At 49.9% G+C, this 24,629-nt stretch overlaps 4 protein-coding genes across 5 annotated transcripts in view; 2 read left to right on the forward strand and 2 right to left on the reverse strand.

Annotated features, from left to right (window-relative positions):
• Nucleotides 1–5,153, reverse strand: part of MAP2K4 (mitogen-activated protein kinase kinase 4) — a 63,681-nt gene extending 58,528 nt beyond the window's left edge. The window contains exon 1 of one of the 2 annotated variants that reach the window (XM_066565570.1): nucleotides 4,994–5,153. In XM_066565570.1, the coding sequence (XP_066421667.1) occupies nucleotides 4,994–5,084 (91 nt within the window). In that variant the 5' untranslated portion in view covers nucleotides 5,085–5,153. The remainder of the gene's footprint in view (nucleotides 1–4,993) is intronic. The other variant, XM_066565571.1, reaches the window with a different exon arrangement.
• A 5,333-nt stretch (nucleotides 5,154–10,486) lies between these two features.
• TMEM220 (transmembrane protein 220) lies at nucleotides 10,487–15,408 on the forward strand. Its single transcript, XM_066565575.1, has 6 exons — nucleotides 10,487–10,577; nucleotides 10,682–10,711; nucleotides 11,551–11,611; nucleotides 12,703–12,826; nucleotides 13,640–13,699; nucleotides 14,723–15,408. The coding sequence occupies exons 1-6, from the start codon at nucleotides 10,506–10,508 to the stop codon at nucleotides 14,853–14,855; spliced, it is 480 nt and encodes a 159-aa protein (XP_066421672.1). The 5' UTR covers nucleotides 10,487–10,505; the 3' UTR covers nucleotides 14,856–15,408.
• A 210-nt stretch (nucleotides 15,409–15,618) lies between these two features.
• On the reverse strand, nucleotides 15,619–18,927 carry ADPRM (ADP-ribose/CDP-alcohol diphosphatase, manganese dependent). The gene is made up of 3 exons (XM_066565573.1): nucleotides 18,370–18,927; nucleotides 17,779–17,895; nucleotides 15,619–16,944 (listed from the first exon to the last, which is right to left on the reverse strand). The coding sequence occupies exons 1-3, from the start codon at nucleotides 18,920–18,922 to the stop codon at nucleotides 16,658–16,660; spliced, it is 957 nt and encodes a 318-aa protein (XP_066421670.1). The 5' UTR covers nucleotides 18,923–18,927; the 3' UTR covers nucleotides 15,619–16,657.
• Nucleotides 18,879–23,282, forward strand: SCO1 (synthesis of cytochrome C oxidase 1). The gene is given in 7 exon segments (XM_066565574.1): nucleotides 18,879–18,930; nucleotides 18,933–19,111; nucleotides 19,228–19,318; nucleotides 20,228–20,425; nucleotides 20,631–20,723; nucleotides 20,838–20,953; nucleotides 22,311–23,282. Coding segments are annotated over 7 exon segments (858 nt in total). The 3' UTR covers nucleotides 22,440–23,282.
• The last annotated feature ends 1,347 nt before the right edge of the window (nucleotides 23,283–24,629 follow it).

Consider the following 24,629-nt stretch of genomic DNA (forward strand, 5'->3'; position numbering starts at 1 on the left):
TGGATACTTGCTGCCAGTTCCTACCCACAGGGCAGAACACTACACAAATACCCTGCACAGCTTCTTCCCCTCACACAGTTTTCCTTTCCAGTCTCCAAAGGCTACAACAGGTAGCCTGATTCCTCCACCAAGAAACACACCTCCACATTTTCTTCCATACAAAATCTTATCAAACATAAATCCAACAGAAGAGATCCAACTTCAAAGCTGTATGATGCAAAAAAGCTGTTTATGTGTGTTTGATACACTCAGAGCTTGATATGGTTACATAAGATTCCTGTAATCAGTGCTTCACTGCATACACACAAATTTCATTTCAGGGACTCCTCAACAACATGAAGTTTGGAAAGCATACATTTTGGCTTTTTCAAGCCTCACAAAACTCATCTCTCTCCTGCAGGATAACTCTCATTTTGATGGGCAACAGTGTGACTTCCACACCTCATGGCTTCCTCAAATCAGCATAAAATAACTGAAAAAACCTTCCAGCATCTAAGGAGACTAACACTTTTGGGCTGCCTCTTTACCAGGAAAACAGACATATCAAAACCATCAATTGATTAAAAGTAAAACAAAATAGAAAGGCAAAATGCAAAACCATCTGCCCACATACCAACACAACCCTACACACACAAGCTTACACCAACACAAGCAGACATGGCCATAAGGACCATACAGGAATAAACTGGGGGCACAAATGAACTAAAATACACTGATTTGCTCACCACACAACTTTTATTGCTCTTAACAAATGCAAATATGTCCAAGTAGACATACACCCATCAATCTGCCAGAGTCAGCCTGCATCAGGGCTGTCTGCTAACACACATGGCTTGATAGTTCCACTGAGAGCAAGAGTGGGGAGGGGAGCAGCCCCAGTCACCTCATGCACTCACCAAGGCAGCAAGAAACAGAGGAGGACATGGGAGCCATGGCATCTCTTTACTGAATTCCCACAATGAGGATCAGTCTGGTGGCAGCAAGCCCACAAATGGTTTCAAGCAATATTCAGCTTCTGCCAGTGCTGTGTGCAGGAGCCACCACTACCCCACTGTGCACATCACACACCCACACCAAATTCACCCGACCACACTGACTGACAGAGTCCATCCCAAACATGAACAATTCCTGACCTCTCAAAAAGCCTCCCAGCAGCTCTCTTCTGCCAGAAAAAAAGGTACAGGAGAGTGTTTCCTTGTAAATAGGAAGCGATCACCCAACTTCAGTAAACCCCTGATGTCATGAATGGCACCCAAGGGTGAGAGAGGGACTCTAGCTCATCTCCTCATGCACTCAGACACCTCTTAACAACCTCCCTGTCCAGGCTCCCTGCCTCATACCCACAAAGGACTCTCTCACCAGAGACACAGCTCCTCTGATTTTTTGCTAAAATGGCTGGAGTCAGATGAAGAGGGCAAAGACATGAATGAGGGAGCAAATGGGACCACAGACACATGAAGGGAACTGAGAATCCCAAATTCTGGTCAGGAATTCCCACTCAACACATCTGAGCCGTGATGTACACTCTGAGAAGACACACTCAGTAGCTCTGCTTTGCTTTTTAAAGACATCAGAGCAAACCAGGCAGTATTTGGAGAAGTCCCAGTTGCCTCCAGTCTTCCTGAGTGCCCAGTGCAGCTGAGCTGATTCCACAACCATCAGTTATAAGTGGTTCCAGTTCCTCTTTGGCACTGTAGTTAGGATGAGTGACTCCACAGGTTTTAATTAGAATCAAAATTCTCCCTATGCCTTGGAACAAACTACATTTCTAGATTTCATACCACTATTCTTCAAATTACCATTTTCTGAGTAATGTTAGCAGTAATGACTATTACTAATTTTGGCAATGAGAGAAACACAAGATTACTCCAATTACAGTTTGGGTGCTGGTTTTTCCTTAAATCACCGTCAAAGGTATCCTACTTTCACAGAATCTGTTTCTTGCACAAAACATCCAGGACACTAAATACTCAGGACTGTTCTTGAACTTCAACATTACACATGAGTAAGAACAACTCTTCACACCACCAGTCACCAGCATCTGGACAGACTTGATTTAGTGTGCATGCAACAGACATTTAAAAATTACTGAATAGGATCTATTTTAATATTCAGAATTCCAGCTCTCCTTCGTCTCCAAGCTGTGCCTTGAACACAGCACCATGAACTGCACTGGTCAGGGGATTCTTTGGGAAGAAATGAAGCTCCAGGTCCTTTGGCATGGGCAGCTGATCCAGGTAGCCAAGAGAAGACATGAGAGTGAAGCTGGGGCATGCAGAATAAGGGTGAATAATAATAAGGCCTGAAGCAACCCCTTGCTTGATCATCAGGCTTGAGAGCCATGGCTGCACAGTGAGCCCAGCACAGGGACAGGGCAGTGTCCCTTCACTTCTGCATTGTCACCTGGAGGACTTTAGCCTGTGTGCATCAGAAATGGTGTAGGATACAGAATTAAAACCAAAACTGGGTGGTCAGCAGCAGAGACCTTCTGGACCTGGTGCCCTTGCCCTGGACATCAATGTGATGGGCCTTGATTCCTCTGAAGACTTCTCCCCTGTACCACCATCCTCACAACTCTTCCCTATCCCCAGGCCCTGATGAATGCCCTGACAGCTGACACTCCTTATAAAACTGCCAGCCTTGACACCAGAGCAGAAACCTCCTGCAAGGGACTCTCACCTCAGGTGAGCTTGCCCAAGCACATGGCCTCTGGGCAAGGTCTCCAAAAGCAACCAGGGGAGCACTGTCACAGTCCTTTGGCACAGGAGTTCCACCCCATCCCACTCCCACCTCCTTTGCAGAAGCAGTTGCACAAGCCAGGTCAGAGTGTTTGTGGCTGAAAACTAACTGAGCAAAACTTTTTTTTTTTTTAATATAATTACTTGCTTCCAGCTTAATGACTTCCCTGCTCCACCTTGTCATGCTGTTTAAGCCAATTAAATCGACACTGATGCAGTCCTACCTACTCTTCTCCCCACCCAGCAATGCATTCCTGCACCTCCCTTGCTCCAGTGCCTGCCCAGCCCCACCACAAGCACAAGCTGGGCTTCCCAAACTGCAGAACGCTCGAAACTTTTGTGGGGTTTTCTTTGTTCAGCTCAGCTTGCCTTGGCATCAGCAGGAACTCATGTTGTGGGCAAGGGCACTGTGCATCTTGGAGAGCAGCCAGAGCTGCCCCAGCAGCCTGCACACCACCTGCAGCCATGTCCAGCCCCTTCCCATCCCACCCAGGTGCTGGGGCAGCACAGCTGCTCCAGGGACAGTTTCTTGCATGTTCCAGGAACACCCCAGTCACAGCAACCTGCTGCTCCAGAGCCCAGCCAGGATCCCACACACAGCTCCTCCTGGGACATCTGAAGACTCACCTGTTACCTCAGGGAAAGCCACCAGCACTTGGGCATCATCACCCTGGCCCATGGTCCTAAATCCATATTTAAACAGCCACCTTAACAAGCTAGAGCAGAACCAAGTGCCCTTCTTCCACTGGACACAGCATGCAGATGCTGCATCACCACAAACTCACAGGGCACCACAGGTGCCAGGGTGCAAAACCAACTCTCAGCCTTGGAAGAGTGATTCAGAGGAACAACTCAAATATGAGAAATGGATCAGGTGGAAATACAACAGGCAACATTGAGGGTTTTAACTGCACTACGAGAACAAGGCTTGTTCTTATTAACTCACAACTGTTTTGGCATATCATGGTAAAGTTTTTAATCCATGCATTTAATGAACAAAGTCTGCGATTCAGGTTTTTGAAAAATGGATAATACTAGCTTGACAAGGCCCTTCATTCCCCTGCATGAAGGATTGGGTACCTTTTGGGTACCCAAAAGGTACCCAATCCTTCATGCAGGGGAAGCTACAAGGAGCCAAAATTCATCTTTTTACTCCAAATATACCAAGCTCTTCAGTTTAACCATCAGTTCTCTGCCCAAACAAGTCCCCACCAGTCTCAGCACAGTCTATACCAGGAACAACACAGAATATGGCAAATAACAGTGACAAACATTATTTCACAACAGTACCCACACTTCTGTCACAGAGAGAGCAACCTTTCCTTTTCCTGGTCCCAAAACAGGGTAAACTGCTTCTTTAATATTACCATCCCTGTATTTAATTTAAACAAACAAACAAACAAACAAACTAGCACTGTGCCACCTCAGCCTAATAAGGCCTAAAATCTTTTTCAAGCAGAGAGCACATTCCAGTGCTCTAACTTTAAAGGCGAAACTCAAAGGGTTTGCTGAGGCCTTTCTGAAAAACAAATATCCACCGTTTTTGCAAGGCTGCTCAACCATCAACAAGTGCCGGTGGAAACCAACACGACCCGCTGCAGCACTGTAAATTTCCATCGGAACGGAACGGAACGAAACTGAATGAAACTGAACGGCAAGTTCGCGCTGAACTGATTTCACTCAAGCGTTCGTCTCGAGAAAAGCCCAGAGCGGAGGCGGAGGGCCGGGCTGGCCGGGGCAGTGCCGCGGTGCCGCAGCCCCAGCCCGGCCGCCCCGCGGGGCTCCTGCGGGCACGGGCCGCCCCCAGCGCACTTCGCTCCGGCCGGCGCCCCCAGGGATGCTGCTGCTGCTGCAGCCGCGGCCTGCACCGCTCACCTCCAGCGGCCGCAGAACCGTTCCCCGCCGGGAGAGGCCGGAGCCGCGTCCAGCCCGGCCTTTGTCCCGGCGGCCGGGGCCGAGCTCCGGGCAGGCCCTGCGCCCCGGCAGCCCCGGCGAGCAGGGCCAGGGCCGCGCTTCCTCCCGCCGAGCGCGCCGGGCGCGGCCAGGCCGCCAGCGGGGCAGGCCCGGAGCGGGGCCGCCGGGGCCGGGCCGAGCCGGGGCCGGGGATTCCCGCGGGCAGCGCCGCTGCACGGCCGCGGCCCAGCGCGGGGGGCGCGAACGGCAGCGCCTGGGGGTCCCCACGGCCCGGGCAGGGCGAGACCTGCGGCGGCTGCGGCCCGGCACGGCCCGGCGCTGCCCGGGCCGGCGGTGCTTACCCTGCATGCTGCTGCTGCTGCTGCCGGCGGCGCCCGGGCCGGGCCCGCTCCCGCTCCCCCCGGAGCCGCCGCTGGGGCTGGGAGTCGCCATTGTGCGCGGAGCGGGAGCAGCGGCGGCGGCGCTGCGCAGGGCCCTCCCCGGCAGGGCAGGACACACGGCCCCGCCGCCCGTCCGCCCCCGGCTGGGGCCGCGAAACCCCTCCCCGCCGGGGCCCCGCGCCTGCGGCACCGCTGCGGCGGGGCGGAGGCGGCGCTGCCTCCCGCGGGGGGCCGGGGCATCCTCGGGCGGTCCTGCGGATCCGCTCCCGCTCCCCCGGGCCGGGGGTACCGCCCGCGGGGGACCCCGCACCGCGCTCGGCCGGCGGCGCCCGGACATCTGCTGGCCTGTCTCGCATCCCCTCGGGGCCCGCAGCCGGCCCCGGCAGCTTTAGAGCATTTCTCATCTTCACCTTTGGGTTAGGGCTTCCCCCACACAGGCAGCCCCTTGCAAACTTCTGCCGACTCCCTCGGGACCACAGGGCACAACTCCGTGCTGTGCTTCCCCGGACACCCAGGGTGTTCATGCCAGCACATGGTTTCTGACCATTCCTCCACACTCCTATTCATAGGGGCAGCACATGCTGGGAATTAGAGCAGTGAAATTGTTGCCCCAATTTCACTGTGGTCCCTCTCCAGCCTGCTGCATGACATAGGGGAGTCCCTTCACCTACAGGAGGCCTTGTGTCCTCATCTTTGTAGTAGAAACAACACTGACCCCTTTTATGAATGGAGATGTGCTGAGGAAAGAGCTGGACGTCCCATGTATTCAAAGTATGAGGACTCTTTCCCTGCTCTCCATTGCCCAGGTCACCATGGAGGTGATAATACAGCCCTGAACACACACTGGAAGTGCCTCCAGGAACTGCAAACCATCACCCTTTGTGTTGAGTCCTGACATAAAAAACATTCCCTTCCCTAGTTCTGTATCTTTCCTTTCTCTTCCCTGTTTTGCTTAAGCTTTCTGTTCTGCATTAACCCCTGAGGGCAGGTCCAGGGCTGGCACCTTGCAGGCTTTGATGCAGAAACCCAGTACCTGCTGGCAAACACTGGCACAAACACTGACTTCCACTTCTGCTGTGTGCCACCTACATGTGTTTGCTTACAATTAGCTAAAGCCATACTTTTCCCTCACTGCAAATCTGGAAGGATCAACAGTACCTGTTCTGACATGTTTGTGAAACCTTTCCTTAAAGACCTCCAGTGATGGGGATTGTGCCATTCCCTAGCAATCTGTTCTGGCACACATCCTAACATCATCCAAAAGCCTAACTTCAGGGTTTTTTTTTTTAATTTCAAATCCTTTATATCCTGCCCTGTTCACTATGGCCATAGCCTTCTTCAAAATGACCCCTTGGGCACTTGATGATGTGCAATGATGAACTGCAATGTTTTCCTCCTTGTCCTTGCCTCAGCCTTCTCTTCCACACATTACATCAATTCATTTCCTTCAGCCTTTCTTCTTGTTTCCTGAGCCTCTCAGTATCCTCACTGACCTCCTTTGATTTTTTCCACTGTCCATCTGCATTTTTTGAAGCACAGCATCCCTAGCTAGGCATACTATGCCAGCTTGCCTTGGAGGCTACAGCTCACATGCTCCAGGATGGTGTTTGCCTTTTCCATTGTTCAGTTTGCTCTCCATTACACTGTAGACTCTTCTTTTTTTTTTTTCTTTTTTTTTTCTTTTTTTTTTTTGGGGGGGAGGGGAGTGTTTTTTGGGTTGCTGAGGTTTTATTTTTTGAAAACTGCATCCACCCAGTTCCCTCACGTCAATCTGTGTTGCTCACTGCTCATAAAAGTAACGCTGGAAGTTGTACCTGTTGAATATTGTCCTGTAGCTTGCAGGCTATTTCTCCATCTAGTGCTGAATCCTGTTGTCTTTGCTGTCCTCAACAGCCTGGAGTAATTAGCAGATTGAATAAGGCGGTCATGGGTGTTAATCATCCAGGCTGTTAACTGAAGTAATTAAAAAGATCTGGCATTCAGAACAGACCCCTGCAAAAATCCTCTGAATATGTCCTCCCATTCTGACAAACACTGATAATTAACACTTGAGGTACAATGATATCACCAGTTTTACACTCACCATGTCCTTACATCTTCTTATGAAGGGATCAGGACAGCCAATGCTAAAAACCTTCCTGAAGTCAACATATGTGACATCTGTTACTTATCACTTTATTCCTAAAACATTGTGCCACACCAGGACATGAGAGTGGTTTGTCTGCATTTTTTCCTGATGTGCCCTTCTCTCTGCAACCAGGACATCATCCTGGTTTATTCTGTACCATTTACATCAGGCCCATATCTTATACTTCCCAACTATGTTATATACATATATATTCATATAACTCTACACGAGCACAGCTATTATTTCAGTGGTCACTGGCCATCCCCACCAAGATGTCTGTTGAGTTCAGTTAATCCATGGCTGGTGTATCTGGAGCAGTCCATACTCACTGTTCAGGGTAGCCATGACATACAGTGGCATTGTCATTCAACAACCAATATTACATATGAAACTCAACATTACAGACTGTTCTCACCCAAAAATCAAATCTCCCTGAGGTATGTATCATGTTTCCCTGTCGTCCTGCATTACTCACCTGGTGCACCCATGTCCTTGAGCAAAAACAATCCCAGGGATGGGTTTGCCTTTGCTTCAGAAATGTGTCCTCTGGAGCTGGTCAGTCAGGGAACACAGGGCTGCTCCCATTCTCAGGAAGGTGAGCCCCATCCTTCCCTGCTCCTGGCTCCTGACCCACCAGTTAAGGCAACTAAACCCAGAGCCCTTTTGGCAATATCAGCTGTGCAACCATGCATTTATCTCCAGATGTCCCCATTGGAATTGCAGTCAGGTTTCTGCAGCCAAGAACACACCAAAGGCCCTGAACCCTCCACCTGCCCACCTTGAGCCTTTTAATCGCCTTTGATCCAATCTGAACCAATTTGTCACCATTCAGGACACCAGGATGAGGGCCATTATGAAATGGGTCACTGTGATGGGTGATTATGGCTGTGGTGCAGCACAATCTCTGGTACAGGCTCCTGGGAAAGGTCCTGACTCTCAATATCACAGCTTGGCTGCAGGGCCCATCCCTGCTGCCTCTGTTCTTTACAGATGGAGTTGTCACCGTGAAGATAAGCTGGGGCTGCTCTGGGGTGAGTAGCAGATCCAGAGAGTCATAAAGAGGGAAGATGTTTTAGCTAATATCGAGGAACGTGTAGCTCAAGTTCCACTCAAGGATACTGAAGGTTCTTGGCCTCCCTCTCATGGGAGAAGTCAGTATTGCCTCCTGCCGACACAGTCCTGCAGCGGGTGCCTGGAGGAAGTGCTCAGGATACTCGATAAAGCTTTAAAGGGAACAGCCTCGACCTTTTCTTTGCAATAAGCACACCCAGCACTGAAAGACGTTTTTATTTTTAAGGCATGTTACAGCCTGATTGCTTTTAAATTCCATAATTCCATTTAGTTCAACCGGCCAGAGCATGATGTGAGCATGAAGGTTGTGGGTGTGATCCCTGTATGGGCCATCTGCTCGGTGATCCTTATGGGTTCCTTCCAGCTCAGAATATTCTGTGATTCTGTGAATTAGAGCAGTAGAGAGCACCACACTTGCTAAACCATTCCCTCCTTCCAACCATATCCTCAGGAGAGTCAGAGGGGCCTTTTGCCTTCCCTTGTTCTTGTGTCACTGAACTTTGGTCGCTCACAGGACTGCCAAACCTTCCATGCCATGCCTCCCACGTGCCCATTAGAAGTTGCTTTCTGCCATGCCAGCCTTCCCTTCCCCTCAGCAGAGTCCTGTCCCACACCATGCAGGGTCCTGACTGTGTCTGCCCAGCTGTTTCTCTGCTTCCTTCCCAGTCTCTATCACTTTCTCCCATCTGCGCTCTCTCCTCTCATGACTGTAGAGCCCATGAGATGTCAAGGAGCAGCCCAGCCATGACAGAAACTAGGTGGGCTGTGCAAATTTGCACAATAGCTTGTGATCAGACAAATTAAAGATCCAAAGACTTCATCACAGATTAATTTTCATATTGAAGATCAGCTAGTATTGTTGGAAAAAACGGGCAGTGACTCATAATTTTGTTTCCCACACAAAGAACTGGTGTGCCTGAAAAGCTTGGCTGCTTTTATTTTCCTACCATATTATGCTGATAATTATTATGCTAATGAAAGACATGCTTTTACATTCTTCTTACACTTTTATCAACACTTACTTTTTAATCCGTGACATTTTCATTTTCTAGCCCAAAATTACTTCCCCTCTGTTAGAAAATACATTCAAGAGCCTATCTTTGACCTGGAAACAAGGCATGAAGGTGATTTATTACTCGAGCTCTGCTTCTTTTGAGATGAGGGGTAGGTACTCCCACAAAGACAACTCTTACTTCTCTGTGGCTTTATTTGCAGTAATTTCATCTCTTGTAACCTGCTCAAGGAAAGACTCAGTTAAAAATAAGATGAGAATGAATCCTCTCCACAAATGTGGGCACGTTTACATGTCCTCCACATAACAATTTAGCAAGACCCGATTCTGTAGGGTGCTGAGGGAACTGTATGAAATTGGTGGGAGACATGATCTCACAGAGGCTTGGTTTTGGTAAATATCACATTTCTAAAGGACCCACTTTCAATTCATCACTTATTATCACTTTTCATCATAAATAATCAGAGAACAATGGCACAATGCTATTCTTCTGAACAATATCCTTTTTGGTTCTCCAGACTACACAAAATGACTGAATCTCTTAAACACAAAACTATTCCTGAACCATTACAAAAATCACAGAATGGTTTGGGTTGGAAGCTGTTTTAAAACCCATCTTATTTAGCCCCCTGCCGTGGCAGGGACACCTTCCACTGTGCCAGGCTGCTCCAAGCCCTGTCCAACCTGGCCTTGGGCACTGCCAGGGATCCAGGGGCAGCCACAGCTGCACTGGGCACCTGTGCCAGGGTTTAACTCCCTCGAAATATCGCAGTGCTGCCCGGGATCGGGATCAGGATGGGGATTGTGATGGGGATCGGGGTGGGGATCGGGATTGGGGATGGGAATCAGGGCCGGGATCGGGATCGAGATCGGTAGCAGAATCGGGATCGGGAATGGGATGGGAATGGGGATCGGGGATGGGATGGGGGATAAGGATGGGGATGGGGATCGGGGCCGGGATCGGGTTCGGGACTGCGGCCGGGATGGGGATGGGAATCGGGGATGAGAATCGGGGCCGGGATCGGGATCGAGATAGCGGGATTGGGATCGGTAACGGGATGGCGATGGGGATCGGGGCCGGGATGGGGGATAAGGATGGGGATGGGGATCGGGGCCGGGGCCGGGATCGGGAATCGGGATCGGGAATCGGGGATCGGAATGGGGGATCGGGATCGAGGCGGGGATTGGGATCGGGGCCGCGTCCCGCCCGCGTCCCGCCCTCTGTCCGTCCCTCTGTCCGTCCCCTCTGTCCCGCCCCGGCCATGGCGGCGCGGCTGTGGCGGCTCTGCAACCTCCTCATGGCCGCCTTCTTCGGGCTGGCGGCCGCCGTGCAGGTGAGGCCGGGGCTCCCCTCCCGTCCCCTCCGCTCCCCTCCCGCGGAGCGCGGCCCCGCCCGGCCCGGGGGCTGCGGGGTCTCAGTGCGCGCCTCCCGCTGCAGGTGAACGACCCCGACGCGGGGCTGTGGACGGTGAGTACGGGCCGCCCTTCCCTCCCCTTCCCTTTCGGCACCTCCTGCCCCGAGGTCCCGGCGGCCCCAGCCCCGCTCCGCTAACGCCCGTCCGATCCGGGGCTGCCGGAGGAAACGTCCCGGCTCCCAGCTGAGGAGCGGGCAGAGCCGGGAAAGCGATGTCTCTACTGCAGCGAGAGCTGGAATCCCACCGTTCTTCCAGGATCTGCCTTGTTTCAGCCCAGATCTGCACCTGCCCCTGCAGAGCATCGCTGGCTGTGCAGAGCACCCCGAGCTGCTCCCGCTGCTCCTGCCCCGCTGTGCCCGTGGCCCTGGGCTCGCCTTGGGTCTCCAGCGGGAGCCTCCGAGGGAACGGGGAGCGAGCCCCGCTCCGGTGCCCGTCCTGCCTCGGGCACTCAGCATCCCCTGGGCTGGGCACTGCGGGCGGCAGGGACGGTCTGTGTGTGCGACAGGAGCTGCTGGCCGTGCAGGGGCTGCCCTGCGGTGTGTGAGCCCCTCTGACAGTGGCACCAAAGGGGACAAAACGCCCCAGCGCGGGTGGAGGGTCCGGGGAGGGTCAGGATTGAGGGAAGGGGCTCTGCAGTGCTTGGTCAGACAGCCAGTGTTCTGTAAGCCAGGAGCAGAGGAACAAGGGCTGGCTGTGGGCTGATGGCCCGGGATTTTGGGTGGTGACGGTGAAGATGAGCACTAGCAGTGCCAGGGCATGCTGGAGGCGAGGGACTGGGATCTGCTCTGTGCCTCTGACAAACTGCAAAGGGGAAAAGTGCTGCTGTGGCTGGGCACTTCTGCTTCCTGAGCTTGCTGAGTTTTAATACCCAGTAGATTTATATCATTAACAGGTTGTCTACTTAGTGCCAGCTGCCCTGACACTGCTTGTCAGCATCAATCCTTCAATAGCAGGTATGATACTGGTGTGCAAAACACCCTCTGCTCAAATTTTGCCCTCAAAAGGTTGTGGTTTTGCTTTTTTTTTTTTTTTTTTTTTAATTGAGCCACAGATTAAAATCAGCCTGTGTGGAAACACATCCTACTACCTTCTGAGGGCAAAAAACTGCAGGACTTAATTCTACACAAGCTGGTCATTGCTTTAGTGCTGGTGGCTGGTCATGCTGCAGGTGAGGAGAGGAGCCCAGCAGAAAGCCCAGCTGCTGGGGTGGGCCTGCCTTTGCACCCCAGTTCCAGCTTAAAGCCTTCTGGAGCAGAAGTCTGGGAGCATGCTCTGAACCTGGCTCAGTTGCTGACCTTAGCAATTGACTTTGTTTCGTTGTAAATCTGTGTTTTTGTTTATCTACCTCGTGCAAAAGCAGCTGAGCTTTGCACGGTCCCATGAAAGTGCTAAAGGTCTTGTTCAGTGCCAGGTATTGCAGCTGCCCCACAGAGCCATGGGCAGGAACATTCGAAGGCTGTGTTTCCAAGGGTGTGTGTTGGGGGAGCTAACAGCAGTTCAGAGGATCATTCAGATTAGATTTGTTTGAAGTCTTCAGAACATAGTTAAGATTTTTGCATTTTAATTCAGTGGAAATAATTTAAAATAAGGCAATTTTATGTACACAAAGTGACTGTATCTGTTCTGGATGAATACTTATGCTGAATAAACTAAAATCACACTTAAAAAAGAAAACCTTCAGGAGTGCATGGTATTGTCACAAATTACACCATTGCAGTCTCTTGGCATTCTGGCCACCTTAAGCATATAAAGTGGCCAAACATTCCTATGTTCAGAACTCATGAGGCTTGTGGTTTTGAATAGTTTTTGAATATTTCATTGGCTGGTCTATTGAATCTGCATGTTAATGTTAAACTCATAGTTAGGGTTTTCCTTATGCCCAGATCTGTGGAAAATAAAGATTATAATAGCAAAACTTCTGTGAAACTTCAGGTTTTTGTAAATTCACCAAGGGGTATTTGCCATTCAGGTCTGTGGAAGACCCAGATGGGTTTACTTCATTCTTCATGATAGTGGCTGACAGTCTTTTTGTTTTTTCCCCCAGACAATGGTGTTTGGAGGAGCCTCTGTGACCTTCATTCTGCTGGCTGTGTTGTTGGGACCATTGCCTTGGCTTGCTCTTTGTTTGCTTATGCTCAAGGAAACATTTTCCATGAGGAGGAAGGCAGGTAAGCAGTGGGTTTTATGTGCCCCTGCCCAAATCCAGCTCACCAGGCCGTCTCCTCCTGGTGTCACCTTCCAAAACCTTATTTCCTGGGCTGTTGCAGTGAGAGCTGTTGGTCCAGAGGAATCAGACCAAAGATGCTCCAAACCAGTGACTGCTTGGGCACAGGGAAGGGAACAGTCATTGCCTCCCTGATTGTGGCAGGTAGTTGGATTTATTTGTCTGGCTTTCAGACACCAGGGCACAAGCACAGTGAAGCAGTTTTGTTCTCTTTTCCTGGAGCTGTGGGAGTGGTAATCAATGTTTTAAAAACTCTTGAGGTGATCCCAAATTCACGTTAATCTGGCATGGGCTGCTGAGTCCTCCAAGGTATTGAGGATGAGGGAGAATTTCTCACCTGGACATTCAGGAGTTGTTTAAAAAGTAGGTGCTTGTAAAGTACTGAGGTGAAAACCTGGCAGCTACTTCTGTACCTAATCACAGTCTGGAAAACTGGGATGTTGCTTTGCTCTGTTTCAATGAGAGAAATGTGCCTGCTTTGCCTGTGTTAATTAGAGAAATGTGCTGTGGAATATAAATCCAGCAGTAGAACAAAACGTGGAGGCAGGAATTTCTGCAGCTGTTTAGCTGTCTTGTAGATTTGTGGTGTGAAGCAAAGTTGCTTTTTGTAAATACCTTTATAATTATAATCCTAGTAAAATATATTGAACTTCTCCAAAGGAGCAGCCACTACTGTTTTGGAGGCAAAATTTGTATTGTAGGAACATAAACATCTGTTTGTATTATTTTCTGATCTGTTTTTTGTTTGGCTTTTTAGAGAATTGTTTGGTCTGGTGATTATTACAATATGGATGAGTCTTTGTCGCAGTTCAGCAAAGTAAGTTTTATTTTCTCTTTTTTTATAATGCATTCCAATGTTCCCATTTAGTGACTAGCTCCTTGAAAACACACAGTTGATTTTGGCAGCTTGTTTTCCTGTTTCATGTCACCCTCTGAACCTTCCAGATGGCCAGGCAGTAGCAGCCTGGAGGATCTTGCACAGATAAAAGCTGGGGCAGGGGGGAATGTAAGGCTACATGAAGCACTTTTTATGGCCTCCTGCCATAATAGGGGCATTTTCCCTTTGCTTAAGGTGCTTTATTTAATTCCAACTAGTTTCTGTAGCCTGAGTTGTCAGGAAATTCTTTGTGCCTCTCCAGTAAAAGACTGGTGATACATCCATAGGAGCCCCTCCATTAAAGTGGCCAAAGGCTCTCTGCTTTTTCCAGCTGCAGGCAGATGTGAATGTTCTGTGGTGGCTGTAGCAGTGGCCAAGGACATCCTGGGCTGTCCCAGCCATGGATGAGGGCAGTGCCTGTCCCCTGTGCTGGAATTGCTGAGGCACCTCCAGTCCTGGGGTCAGGTTTGGACACCTCACTTCAAAAAGGACTTTGAGGGACTGGAAGGGAACAGAGTTGGGGAAGGGTCTGGAACACCAGGAGTCACCAAGGGAGCTGGGGTGGCTCAGTCTGGAGAAAAGGAGGCTCAGGGAGGAGCTTTTCAGTCTAAAACTCCCTGACAGGAGGATGCAGCCAGGTGGGGGTGAGGCTCTGCTCCCAGGGAACAGTGACAGGACCAGAGGAAACAGCCTCAAGCTGTGCCAGGGGAGGTTGAGATTGGATCCTAGGGAAAATTCCTTCACTGAAAGAGAGGTCAGGCATTGGCACAGGCTGCCCAGGGAGGTGGTGGAGTCACCATTCCTTGGAAGTGTTCAAAAAAAACCAGTGGATGTGGCACTGCACCGTAGGGTTTAGTGGGTGTGGTGGTATGCAGTCAGAGTTGGACCTGATGATCATGGAGGTCTTTTCCAGCGTTAAAGATTCAGTGATTTGAAGCAGCTCTGTTGGATTTGTTCTTTCAGGAGTCCCCTGGGAGGAGCTCGTTTGGTTGCTGCAGTTGTTGTTGCCCTTTTCCCCTTTGTTTCGTGGCTGTACGTTTATGTGAACAAAGACATGCGAGAGTCTTGGCCAACACACTGCAAAACCGTGATTTAATTGGGTGAGAGAAAGTGTGCAGTGACTATGCTGACCTTATTTGCCTTTGCTTTTGGTGCTTAACAAAAGGTGTGTCAGTTTGATAGCACCCAAGAATACCTGGCTGCTTCCAGCAGTGCCAGCTGAGATTTGGTGAAATGTTGAGGTACCCTGTCAAATCTGAGTGGGGAATTTTTCTACAGAAACTGTTCACCTTGCTGCTTCTTACATTTTCCAAGCACCATTGATCTAATGTCTGTTCTGATGGTATATTCAGGATATCACTGTATCCCTGGATCACTCTCCAATCACCTCATAGTTTGAGAACTATTCTGTAATATAAGGGACAAATAAAGCAAATACTGTTTTAATAAATTACTATTTACAGCCATAGAACTTTCAGTAATGTGCCTGGATAATCCATTTCAGACTTGTTGGAAAACTGAGCAGTCTGTATTTCTGTCCTGTGCTAAAATCATATGTAGAATATATCAGAAAAAATTATTTTTGCTACTATCTTTAACTGAAAGTCACTGGTTTTACTGAATAATAAACACTATTTTTTATAAGAAAACTCAATGAAAGCCTCCATATCTTTTATTTTCTGGGAGATGCATATTCGAGCCTGTCACCAGCAGATGTGGGCACTGTCCCAACTCTGCTGCTCACCTAATTTTTCTTGGGAAGCAGGACCCACACAGTAGCCCTGCAGCAGCAAGCATGTCCCACTGTTCATCCTGGAGAAGGAAGCACAGGGGGATGAACTGGACTCAGCCAGGACAGCTCCAGGTGTAACACACAACACCTTTATTGAGATGGGTGTCAGAGCTCACTGTCAGCACTGCTGCAGCTGATCCCAGCTGTGCACACACAGCACAGCCTGAGCATCTGCAGCACAGATGGTCTCCTTAGGCTCAGCTTTCTCTCAGGATTACTTCAGCCTTTTAAAGCAAAGTTGGAAGACTGAATTAGGCTACAGGCTGGATATATTCTGCCAGACATCAGATCTTCCTGTAATGTTCACAGAAAATAAATAAATAGAGATGTGGCCGGGCAGGTACAACTCTGCATGCTTTAATGCTCAGTGAGAGAACAGCATTAGGGCTTTTCTTGAGCAATATTCGTTATATGGTTTGCATCTTTTCACAGTAGCAATCCAATCTGAGAGAACAGCATTAGGGCTTTTTTTGAGCAATATTTTTTTATATGGTTTGCATCTTTTCACAGTAGCAATCCAGTCTGAGAGAACAGCATTAGGGCTTTTTTTGAGCAATATTTTTTATATGGTTTGCATCTTTTCACAGTAGCAATCCAGTCTGAGAGAACAGCATTAGGGCTTTTTTTGAGCAATATTTTTTATATGGTTTGCATCCAGTAAACCATAGCAATACAGTAAATAGTAGCAATCCAGTCTGGACTGGGTGTTGGAAATCAACATTCTGCCTTCCAGTGTATTGATTTCAATTACTGACCTTCTCTATTCTCCAAATAGAAGTCAGGTGCTCTCTTACAGAACCATAATTTCTAAAATTCTGTATCCAAGAGAAAAACACCTGAGCTAAAGCAATAAGGATCAGCCATGCACAGCTTTCTAAAAGCAAACAGCTGAATCTCCTCCATTTTCATCTGAGTCCTTCCTGCAGAAGAACAATTTCTATTTGCCCAGTATTTCAGAAATGCATTACTCTGTTAAGAATTCTGCCCCTTCCCTTCAATACCATTTTATCTTCATAGACATAAGTAGTTCTAAAAGCAAACAGCTCAATCTCCTACATTTTTGTCCAAGTCCTTCCTGCAGCAGAACAGTCTCTTTGCCTGGTACTTTAGAAATGCATAACTCTGTCAGGAATCCTGCCCCTTCCCTTCAACACCATTTTATCTTCATAGACATGGACAGTTCCAAAGGCGTTGCTGTCAGGGGGGGTCTCGATGAGCCCCTCCAGGGTGAGGTGATGAACTCCGTGCAGGTCCTGGCAGTAGGCGCCGTCGTGCAGGTGCCCTGCGAGCACACAGACCACACACCTGTGTGTGTGTATCACTGACAGGGCAGCCTCGTAATTCCAGGCCAGGCAAACCCCATTGGAAGCACAGGGATGGATGGGCACGTGAGCTGCAGTCCAGAGGAAAAGAAATAAAGAGAGTTAAACTGTGATAAATCTGCCTCATTGCTGGGAAGTTCTGCCATCCCACTGAGTGTGGCATTCTTATTTTCTGAAAAATCCCTTCGCCCAGGATTTTCTCCTGGGAAGCTGAGAAGCCTCAGAGAAAAAGGAAAACAGTAATTATCTCATTTGCTTCTCCTGTGTTTTGCTCCTTTGGAATGTTTTTGGATATTCTTTACCAATGTGGTTGTTTCATTAGTTTCATCTGAATTGTTTTGACTTATTGGCCAATCAGGGCCAAGCTGTGTCAAAACTCTGGAAGGAGTCCAGAGTTTGCATTATTATCTTTTTAGCCTTCTGTAAGTATCCTTGCTGTATTCTTTAGTATAGTTTAGTTTAGTATTCTTTTATATAAAATAATAAATTAGCCTTCTGAGAACGCGGAGTCAGATTCCTTCCTTCCTCCTGCCACAGGGCACCCTGCAAATACAGTAACTGAGTACAGAAAGCTCACCCCCAGAGCGAGGTGTGGTTGCTGTTCTGCTCTTTCAGGGGTTCCATCTGTACCTCACCAGACCAACTGCATGTTTTCTGCAGCTAACATACACAGGCTAGATAACTTTTTTTCCCTTGTATTTCCATGGGAGTTGTGCTGGTTTGGCATTAATTGATATTTGGCGAGGAGGGAAGAAGCCACCCACAGAAATGCGTGAAAGGAGCTGCTGAGAGCTTCCTCTGTACACCCCCCATCAAATACAGGGGTTGGAACCAGATTAGCTTTAAGCACCCTTCCAACACTAACCATTTTGACTGTCTATTTATCCCCCTCCATATCTACATACCCATAACTATAACTTTTTCTTGGTTTTCATCAGAGAACTTGAGGACTTCATCGAACCAGTCCAGCTGGGCTTGGCTAAATCCTCCATTAAATGCTACAAAATGAGGTTCCTTGAGCCCTGCAATGAAGAAGAAGGTTAGGCACAAATGCATACACACCCCCCATGGTTCCTCTATTTGTCTTATGCAAATCTGCTGATGGTTGGTTTACTCTCAGAACCTTTGGGAATTTTTGCACTTCCTGGATCAGAACTCCATTCCCCTTGCACAAAGAAGATTATCTGTTAGTGTTTTCGGGAGTTTGGGTCACACTGCCCAAACAGCATTTCCGCTGTTGGGTTTCCCCCCGGCATGGGGCAGGGTGGGCACAACTCGTTGCTCTGCACCGGCCGCCTCCCTGGTACTGCGGGGCACAGAGCAGGGCACAGCCCCAGCTGCGGGCTACGGGGGAGCATCTCCTGTGCCCGCACTGGCTGCAGGGAGCGGGCAGCAACGGGGCACACGCTTGGGAGCCCCTGGCATCCCTCTGTCAGCACCGGCAGCCCCGGACAGCGAAGCTTCGGCCGCCCGCGCCCCTGCCAAGCCGGAGGTACCTTTGGGGCTGTTGAGATCATCGTTGTGGTTCTTCTCCCGCAGCACCCGCAGGGACTCCTGGTAGTGGGGGCTGCCGGGGTCCCTGCCCAGGGTGCTGGTGTCGTAGCTGTCGAGCACGACGAGGCGGAGCCGCGGCGCCGGGCTGCAGTGATACGCGTGGCACTCCCTGTCCGGGGGCCCGTCCGAGCCCCCCGCGGGCCGGCTGTACAGCCCGGTGTGCACCAGCCGCGCCCGGCTGAAGTTGTAGAGCTCGTGGTTGCCCCACGCGTGGTGCACGGGCACCGAGAGCTGCCCCAGCACGTCCAGCACCTGCTGCAAGGCGCTCTCGGCCTCGCCGCGCCGGGCGTTCTGCCCGTCGATGCTATCGCCCAGCTGCAGCACGAAGTTTATCGGCGGGCTCTCGCCGGCCCACTCCCGCACCGCCTCCCGCAGCAAGCGCAGGCTGTGCCGGTAGTAGCGCCGCCGGCAGCCGCCGAAGTCGTGCCCGTCCTCCGCGTCGGCGAACTGGATGTCAGCGACGACCCCGAAGGCGAGGCGCGGCGCAGCCTGCATGGCGGCCTCGGGCGGGCCGGAAGGGGCGGCGCGGCCGGCGGGAACATGGCGGGGGCGGCGGGGCTGTGGCGGCTGCGGGCGGGCGCGGGGCTGTGGCCGCTGCCGGGCCCGGCCGTGCGGGGCTGGGCGGTGCTGCCCGCACCCCGCAGCCGCCCGCTGTCACAGCAGCCGCCGGGCCGCGGGCCGCGGGTGAGTGAGTGAGTGAGTGCGGGAGGGAGGGAGGGAGGGAGGGAAGGAAGGACGGAGGGAGCGCGGGCCGGGCCGCTCCGTGCCCCGGGCAGTCACCAAACTCTTGTCCCCCGCAGCTCGTGTCGTGGAGGTCGCTGGCGGCCACCGTGGTGCTGGGCGGGGGGCTGCTGGCCGGCATGAAGCTGATGAAGCGGCACAAGGAGGAGAGTGAGTGCGGGGTGCGGGAGGAGCGCCGGGCTGTTGGATTGCGCTGTTTGCCTTTTGTCCGTTAAGATCGTGTGGGTAGCTAGGGCGGATTGGACCCGAACAGCCCGTCCAGGCACGGATTCTTACATCGGCTGTGTCGCGTTTCGTATTCAGATGAAGCGTTTGTCGTGTTTAGGTGATGTTGGTTTGGCGTTCAGATGTACTTTACCTGCCTGGGCATGGTCACTGTACCGCTTTCCACGCGGCCTCTTCGTGCCTGGGTTTACGGAAGTGCCGCAGAAAAATTTCAAAAATTAAAAGCCATTCAAGGTTCAGCGTTTTAAAGCTCCTAGACTGGAATAGTTGTGTTTGGCCTGCCTGTGTTTACGGAAGTGCCGCAGAAAATTTTCAAGAATTAAAAGTAATTAAAAGTTCAGCGTTTTGAAGTTGCTATTTTTGAATAGTTGTGTTTGGCCGCACGCTGTGCCAGCCTGTGCAGCACAGGCACGGAGCTGGGTGTCGTGGGCTTGCCCATGAGCTTTGCTCTCTCCTGCAGCAGCTGCCCACACATTTCCTTTTTATGCATTTACAGTTGAAAACAGGGATATTGCAGCTTTTAGGGTATTGTTCAGTTTTCAATGGATGCTGGTTTCGCTGTTTCACAGCAGGCTAGGTATCTTGTCTATTTTTTCCCTTTTTAAACAAAAATGCAGTTGGGTAACAATGAAAGATAATGTTTCAAAGGAATTTAGTGATAGATTTGATTTTGTCCAAAAGCAACGCTTTCTGGAAGGCACATGCACGTTGGGTGTCTGCATGACAGGCGTTGGTGGATCTTGACATGACCCTGAGCAGTGTCTGACTCAGCTTGCTTGGGAAGCATTGTGCCTTGTGGCATGGGTGTGTTTGATTCCCACTTGTGTTTTGTAGAACTGGAGAAGGAAAGAAACCGAGGCATTGGGAAGCCACTGCTGGGAGGGCCCTTCTCCCTCGTCAGCCATGAGGGACAGCCCAGGACCAGCAAGGACTACATTGGCCAGTGGGTGCTGATCTACTTTGGCTTCACTCACTGCCCTGACATCTGTCCTGATGAGCTGGAGAAAATGATTGCAGTGGTGGATGAAATTGGTAAGGGAATTCTGGTTATGGAAGCACAGACACAGAGAATTGCATCTCATGGCACTTGCTTCCTTCACAAATTACACAAATAAAACTGCACAAAGTGGTCTAGTCACTTGGGGTGGGCTTGGATTGATGTTACATGGCTATGAGCTTGTTTGAAGGAAGATGAGAGATGGTTTTCTAAAATAAATAATAACTGTTAATATCACAGATCGAATTCCATCTTTGCCCAATCTGACCCCACTCTTCATCACCATCGATCCTGAGAGGGACAACCAAGAAGCCATTGCCAGATATGTTAAAGGTATTCCTGCTTTCTTCCTCTGTGTCTCATAGCTTGTAGTGCAGAACACTGAAAAAGGAGCCTCTTGAAGGGATTCTTTTCACCAAAATGTGTAAATGTCTTCTTTCTATCTAGAATTTTCTCCGAAGCTGGTGGGATTGACTGGTAGCAAGGCACAGATTGACCAAGTGGCTAAAGCATACCGTGTGTACTACAGCGAAGGGCCCAAGGATGAGGACAACGATTACATAGTGAGTAAAAGCAGCCTTTGCTTACTCAAAGACTGGATAAGAGCAGCATGTACATTTTAAAACCGGCTCTTGGATCTTTACTGAAGTCCCATGTGCAGTGGCATGTTCACCTGTCAGAACCACAGTGCCCTCCTACAAGCTCAGCATCTTACCAAAGTGTGTTCTAAACAAGCCCAAAAATGCAGACAGTAGCACAGGAACTAGCAAGCCTGGCAATGGTTGAATTTCTTTCTGATCTGTAACATATATGACTGGCTCTTTTCCTATGTGTTCCAAAGCTGCGGTGATTTCTCATTTCTAATGCAGCTGAATTCAGAGCATGGCTGTATTTCAGTCCTGAGCAATCATGGCTTCCAGAGCCAGAACTCTGTCTCTTTGCTGAGAAAGATGTTGTCACGGTTAGGTGCAGACAGCACTTGCAGCGTTATTTAAATAAATTTGCAATGGAGTTGATTTTGATATAAATCCAATTGGAATATCCGGGATGTGCCTGGGTGAGGCTGCTTCAGTGCACCGGCAGGGGGCGCCCCTGGCCCGCATTTCCCACCGCGGGTCCGGATCCCAATCCCGCATTTCCCTGTATCCCACTGCCGGTTTCAATCCCAATCCCGCATTTCCCTGTATCCCGCTGCCGGTTTCAATCCCAATCCCGCATTTCCCTGTATCCCACTGCCGGTCCCGATCCCAAATCCCAATCCCGCATTTCCCTGTATCCCACTGCCGGTTTCAATCCCAATCCCGCATTTCCCTGTATCCCACTGCCGGTCCCGATCCCAAATCCCAATCCCGCATTTCCCTGTATCCCACTGTCGGTCCCGATCCCAAATCCCAATCCTGCATTTCCCTGTATCCCACTGCTGGTCCCGATCCCAAATCCCAATCCCGCATTTCCCTGTATCCCACTGCCGGTCTGCATGCCAATCCCAATCTCACATTTCCCTGTATCCCACAGCTGGTCCCGATCCCAGATCCCAATCCTGCATTTCCCTGTAGCCCTGTTCCTGATCCCGCATTTCCCTGTATCCCACTGCCAGTCCCCATCCCAATCTCACATTTCCCTGTATCCCACAGCTGGTCCCAATCCCAAATCCCAATCCTGCATTTCCCTGTAGCCCTGCTCCTGATCCCGCATTTCCCTGTATCCCACTGCCGGTCCCAATGCAATCCTGCATTTCCCTGTATCCCACTGCCGGTCCCAATCCAATCCTGCATTTCCCTGTATCCCACTGCCTGCCACGCTCCCGATCCCGCATTTCTCTGTGTTCCCACTGCCTGCCCCGATCCCCGTCCGTGATTTCCCCTCTGAGCTGGTGCCCTGTGCTGTTGTGCTCTCTGACCACGCTGTGCTCTCCTGCAGGTGGATCACACAATAATCATGTACCTCCTTGGCCCCGATGGTGACTTTGTGGATTACTATGGCCAGAATAAGAAGAGTGCTGAGATTTCCTCTTCGATTGCTGCACACATGAGAAAATACAGATCCTGAAACAGGTGGTTCTCAAAGATTGCTGTGAATGTCACCTGTGGGTTTGGCTGTGATTGGACACTGGAGTTAAAGCAGAAGCACACAAGTGTAACATCCCATCAAGCAGCTCTCCTTTCTTCCAAATAAGAAAGACAATCAAGTTTCTGCAAATTCCTATTACCAAAAATCTCTACAGAGCCTTCCCCATGGATATCATTTCCAACAAGATCTTGGGTACAGAATAAAATTTGGGACTTCTCTGAAACAATGCTGGGAGCAAAGGATGGAAAGCACTTTTCACTTGGGAAGAACGTGTGTGTTGCTGGGAAAATATTGCTGGTAAAAAAACCCTGCTGGTCTGGCAAGGACAGCAGTGACTGCAGGAGGATGACTTGATGCAAAGCCATTAATGGATGGGGCCATGGCGTTCTCAGAGGAGCTCTGCCCTCTGGTTTCTCTGCACTCTTTTGCCTTCTAGGAGAGGCAGCTGCACTGTTAGAAGCAGGGGAGCCTTAAGAGTGCTTCTTTATCCAGGTTAAGAAGGTGAAGAGCACTGAAAGCACCAGCTGCTTCCACGCATGGGACCAGCCCTGGAACAAGCCTGATCATTTCATCTGAGGGCAGAAATGAAATGTATTTTTCTGGTGGTTTTTCTAGGTGAACACCGTTCACTTATAAGGAGAAGAGAATTGGGATGCAAATAGTTTTTTTCTTCTGGTGCAGATGATGGTGTGTGTAGTTGCTCTGCTTGTGCTAGGGGAAGTGGGGAGGGTGAAGGGGGGCTGTGTCCATGCACAGGACTGGCAATCAGATACATTTTATGCAGTGCAGCATTTGAAAATAAAGATTGATTTGTATAGGAAATATATCTTTTTTGTTTCCTTAGGTTTGACTAGAATGTCATCAGAACTTTGTATACCGGTCAAACTTCATATTCTTGCTCTGCTTTCCTTTTTTGAAAGCAATATTTATTTCTAGTCATGCACATCAGGAGCTGAATGTGCTTTTTTAAGCTGAACCTCAGAGAAGGGCCCACAGGAGATGAGGCAGAGCAGTTCTTGGTGTGAGTTCCAGAGGCTCTTGGACTGACACAGGTGTTCCTGCAGGTAGCACTGGGGTTCTCCTGAGTGTGGGGGTTGGAAGAGAGCATTCCCATCCAAGGGAAGGTGCAAAGCCTGTGGAAAATTTCTGCCTTTGCAAAATTGTGAGAACAAGTAAACTTCACCTGTTTCAGAGCAGTGACATCTCATGAATTTTTGCTTCTATTGCATACTTGCTCTCTTCCATGGGCTTTACCTTCAGGCCTGTATTTATTTGATCCCTTGTGATTTGTTTGTGCTTGTGGAGTCCTCAGGGCCCATCTCTGCCCCATCTCTTACCAACCTGTGGCTGTGCCCTGCACAACAGACTTTGTCTGCCCTTCTCAAGGTCTCTGCTGTCACATCAGGCCTGTATTTTAAATATTGCAGCAGTGTGCTAGGGCCAAATACCTTTTCTGCACAGAGGACAGTCTGGAAAAACCATGATTGTATGAAGCAATGGTAAGTAAAAATAAAACAAATCAGTTAGAAGCACCTGCTCAGAAGAAAGAATTGGTGTTACAGCTGAGCCAAGTTAAAGCAGAATTTGGACAAGGCAAACCTCTGTCCTGAGGCTTTGCAAAATCAGCACATGACCTGGGAAGAGTCACCTGTTACTCTGATTTCTCTAAAGCTCATTTGCAGCTGACTCGTACCACAGGGACAAATACAGGATTCCTGGCTTCTCCCAAACGTTTTGGCAGCACTGTTGTGTCCTTTACCTTGTTTTTCTGTGTCCTGAAAGGCAGAACCAGCTGACCCAGGAAGATTATGGCAGACTGGGGGGAGTGTGGCAAAGGCCCAGGAAGGTTTCAGATGGAGTGACATGTCCCTTGCCTCATGGCCATGGGAGCAACTGATGTCCTGCTTTTGTCAGCCTCCCAGTTTGACCTTGCCCATCACTTTCCCCTTGGCTTTTCCAGGAGGGAAACTTTCTTTGGAAGTGAGGAGTTTTATTTTTGTTCTTGTGGTTGGTTGTGGGGTTTTTCTGTTCTTTGACATTTGTTTTTTTTTTCTTTATTTGGTTTATTAAAAATCAAAAAATGTTGTTTAGGGAACTATTAGGATTTCCTTGCCCTGTTCAGTGGCAGCAGGGAGCACAGATGAGTTTTCTGTGTGTTTAGGAGGCCCA

The sequence above is a fragment of the Molothrus aeneus genome, chromosome 25 (genome assembly GCF_037042795.1).
Source record: "Molothrus aeneus isolate 106 chromosome 25, BPBGC_Maene_1.0, whole genome shotgun sequence".
In the NCBI taxonomy this organism is placed as follows: domain Eukaryota; kingdom Metazoa; phylum Chordata; class Aves; order Passeriformes; family Icteridae; genus Molothrus; species Molothrus aeneus.

Bases quoted from the DNA above. Each gene is read 5' to 3' on its own strand.
- TMEM220 (XM_066565575.1), top strand. From the start codon at position 10,506: ATGGCGGCGCGGCTGTGGCGGCTCTGCAACCTCCTCATGGCCGCCTTC. The intron at 12,827-13,639 runs GTAAGCAGTGGG...TTGGCTTTTTAG, and splicing joins TTCCATGAGGAGGAAGGCAG to AGAATTGTTTGGTCTGGTGA. The intron at 13,700-14,722 runs GTAAGTTTTATT...TTGTTCTTTCAG, and splicing joins CTTTGTCGCAGTTCAGCAAA to GAGTCCCCTGGGAGGAGCTC.
- ADPRM (XM_066565573.1), bottom strand. From the start codon at position 18,922: ATGCAGGCTGCGCCGCGCCTCGCCTTCGGGGTCGTCGCTGACATCCAG. The intron at 17,896-18,369 runs GTACCTCCGGCT...TCTTCATTGCAG, and splicing joins TGATCTCAACAGCCCCAAAG to GGCTCAAGGAACCTCATTTT. The intron at 16,945-17,778 runs GTATGTAGATAT...TCTGGACTGCAG, and splicing joins AGAAAAAGTTATAGTTATGG to CTCACGTGCCCATCCATCCC.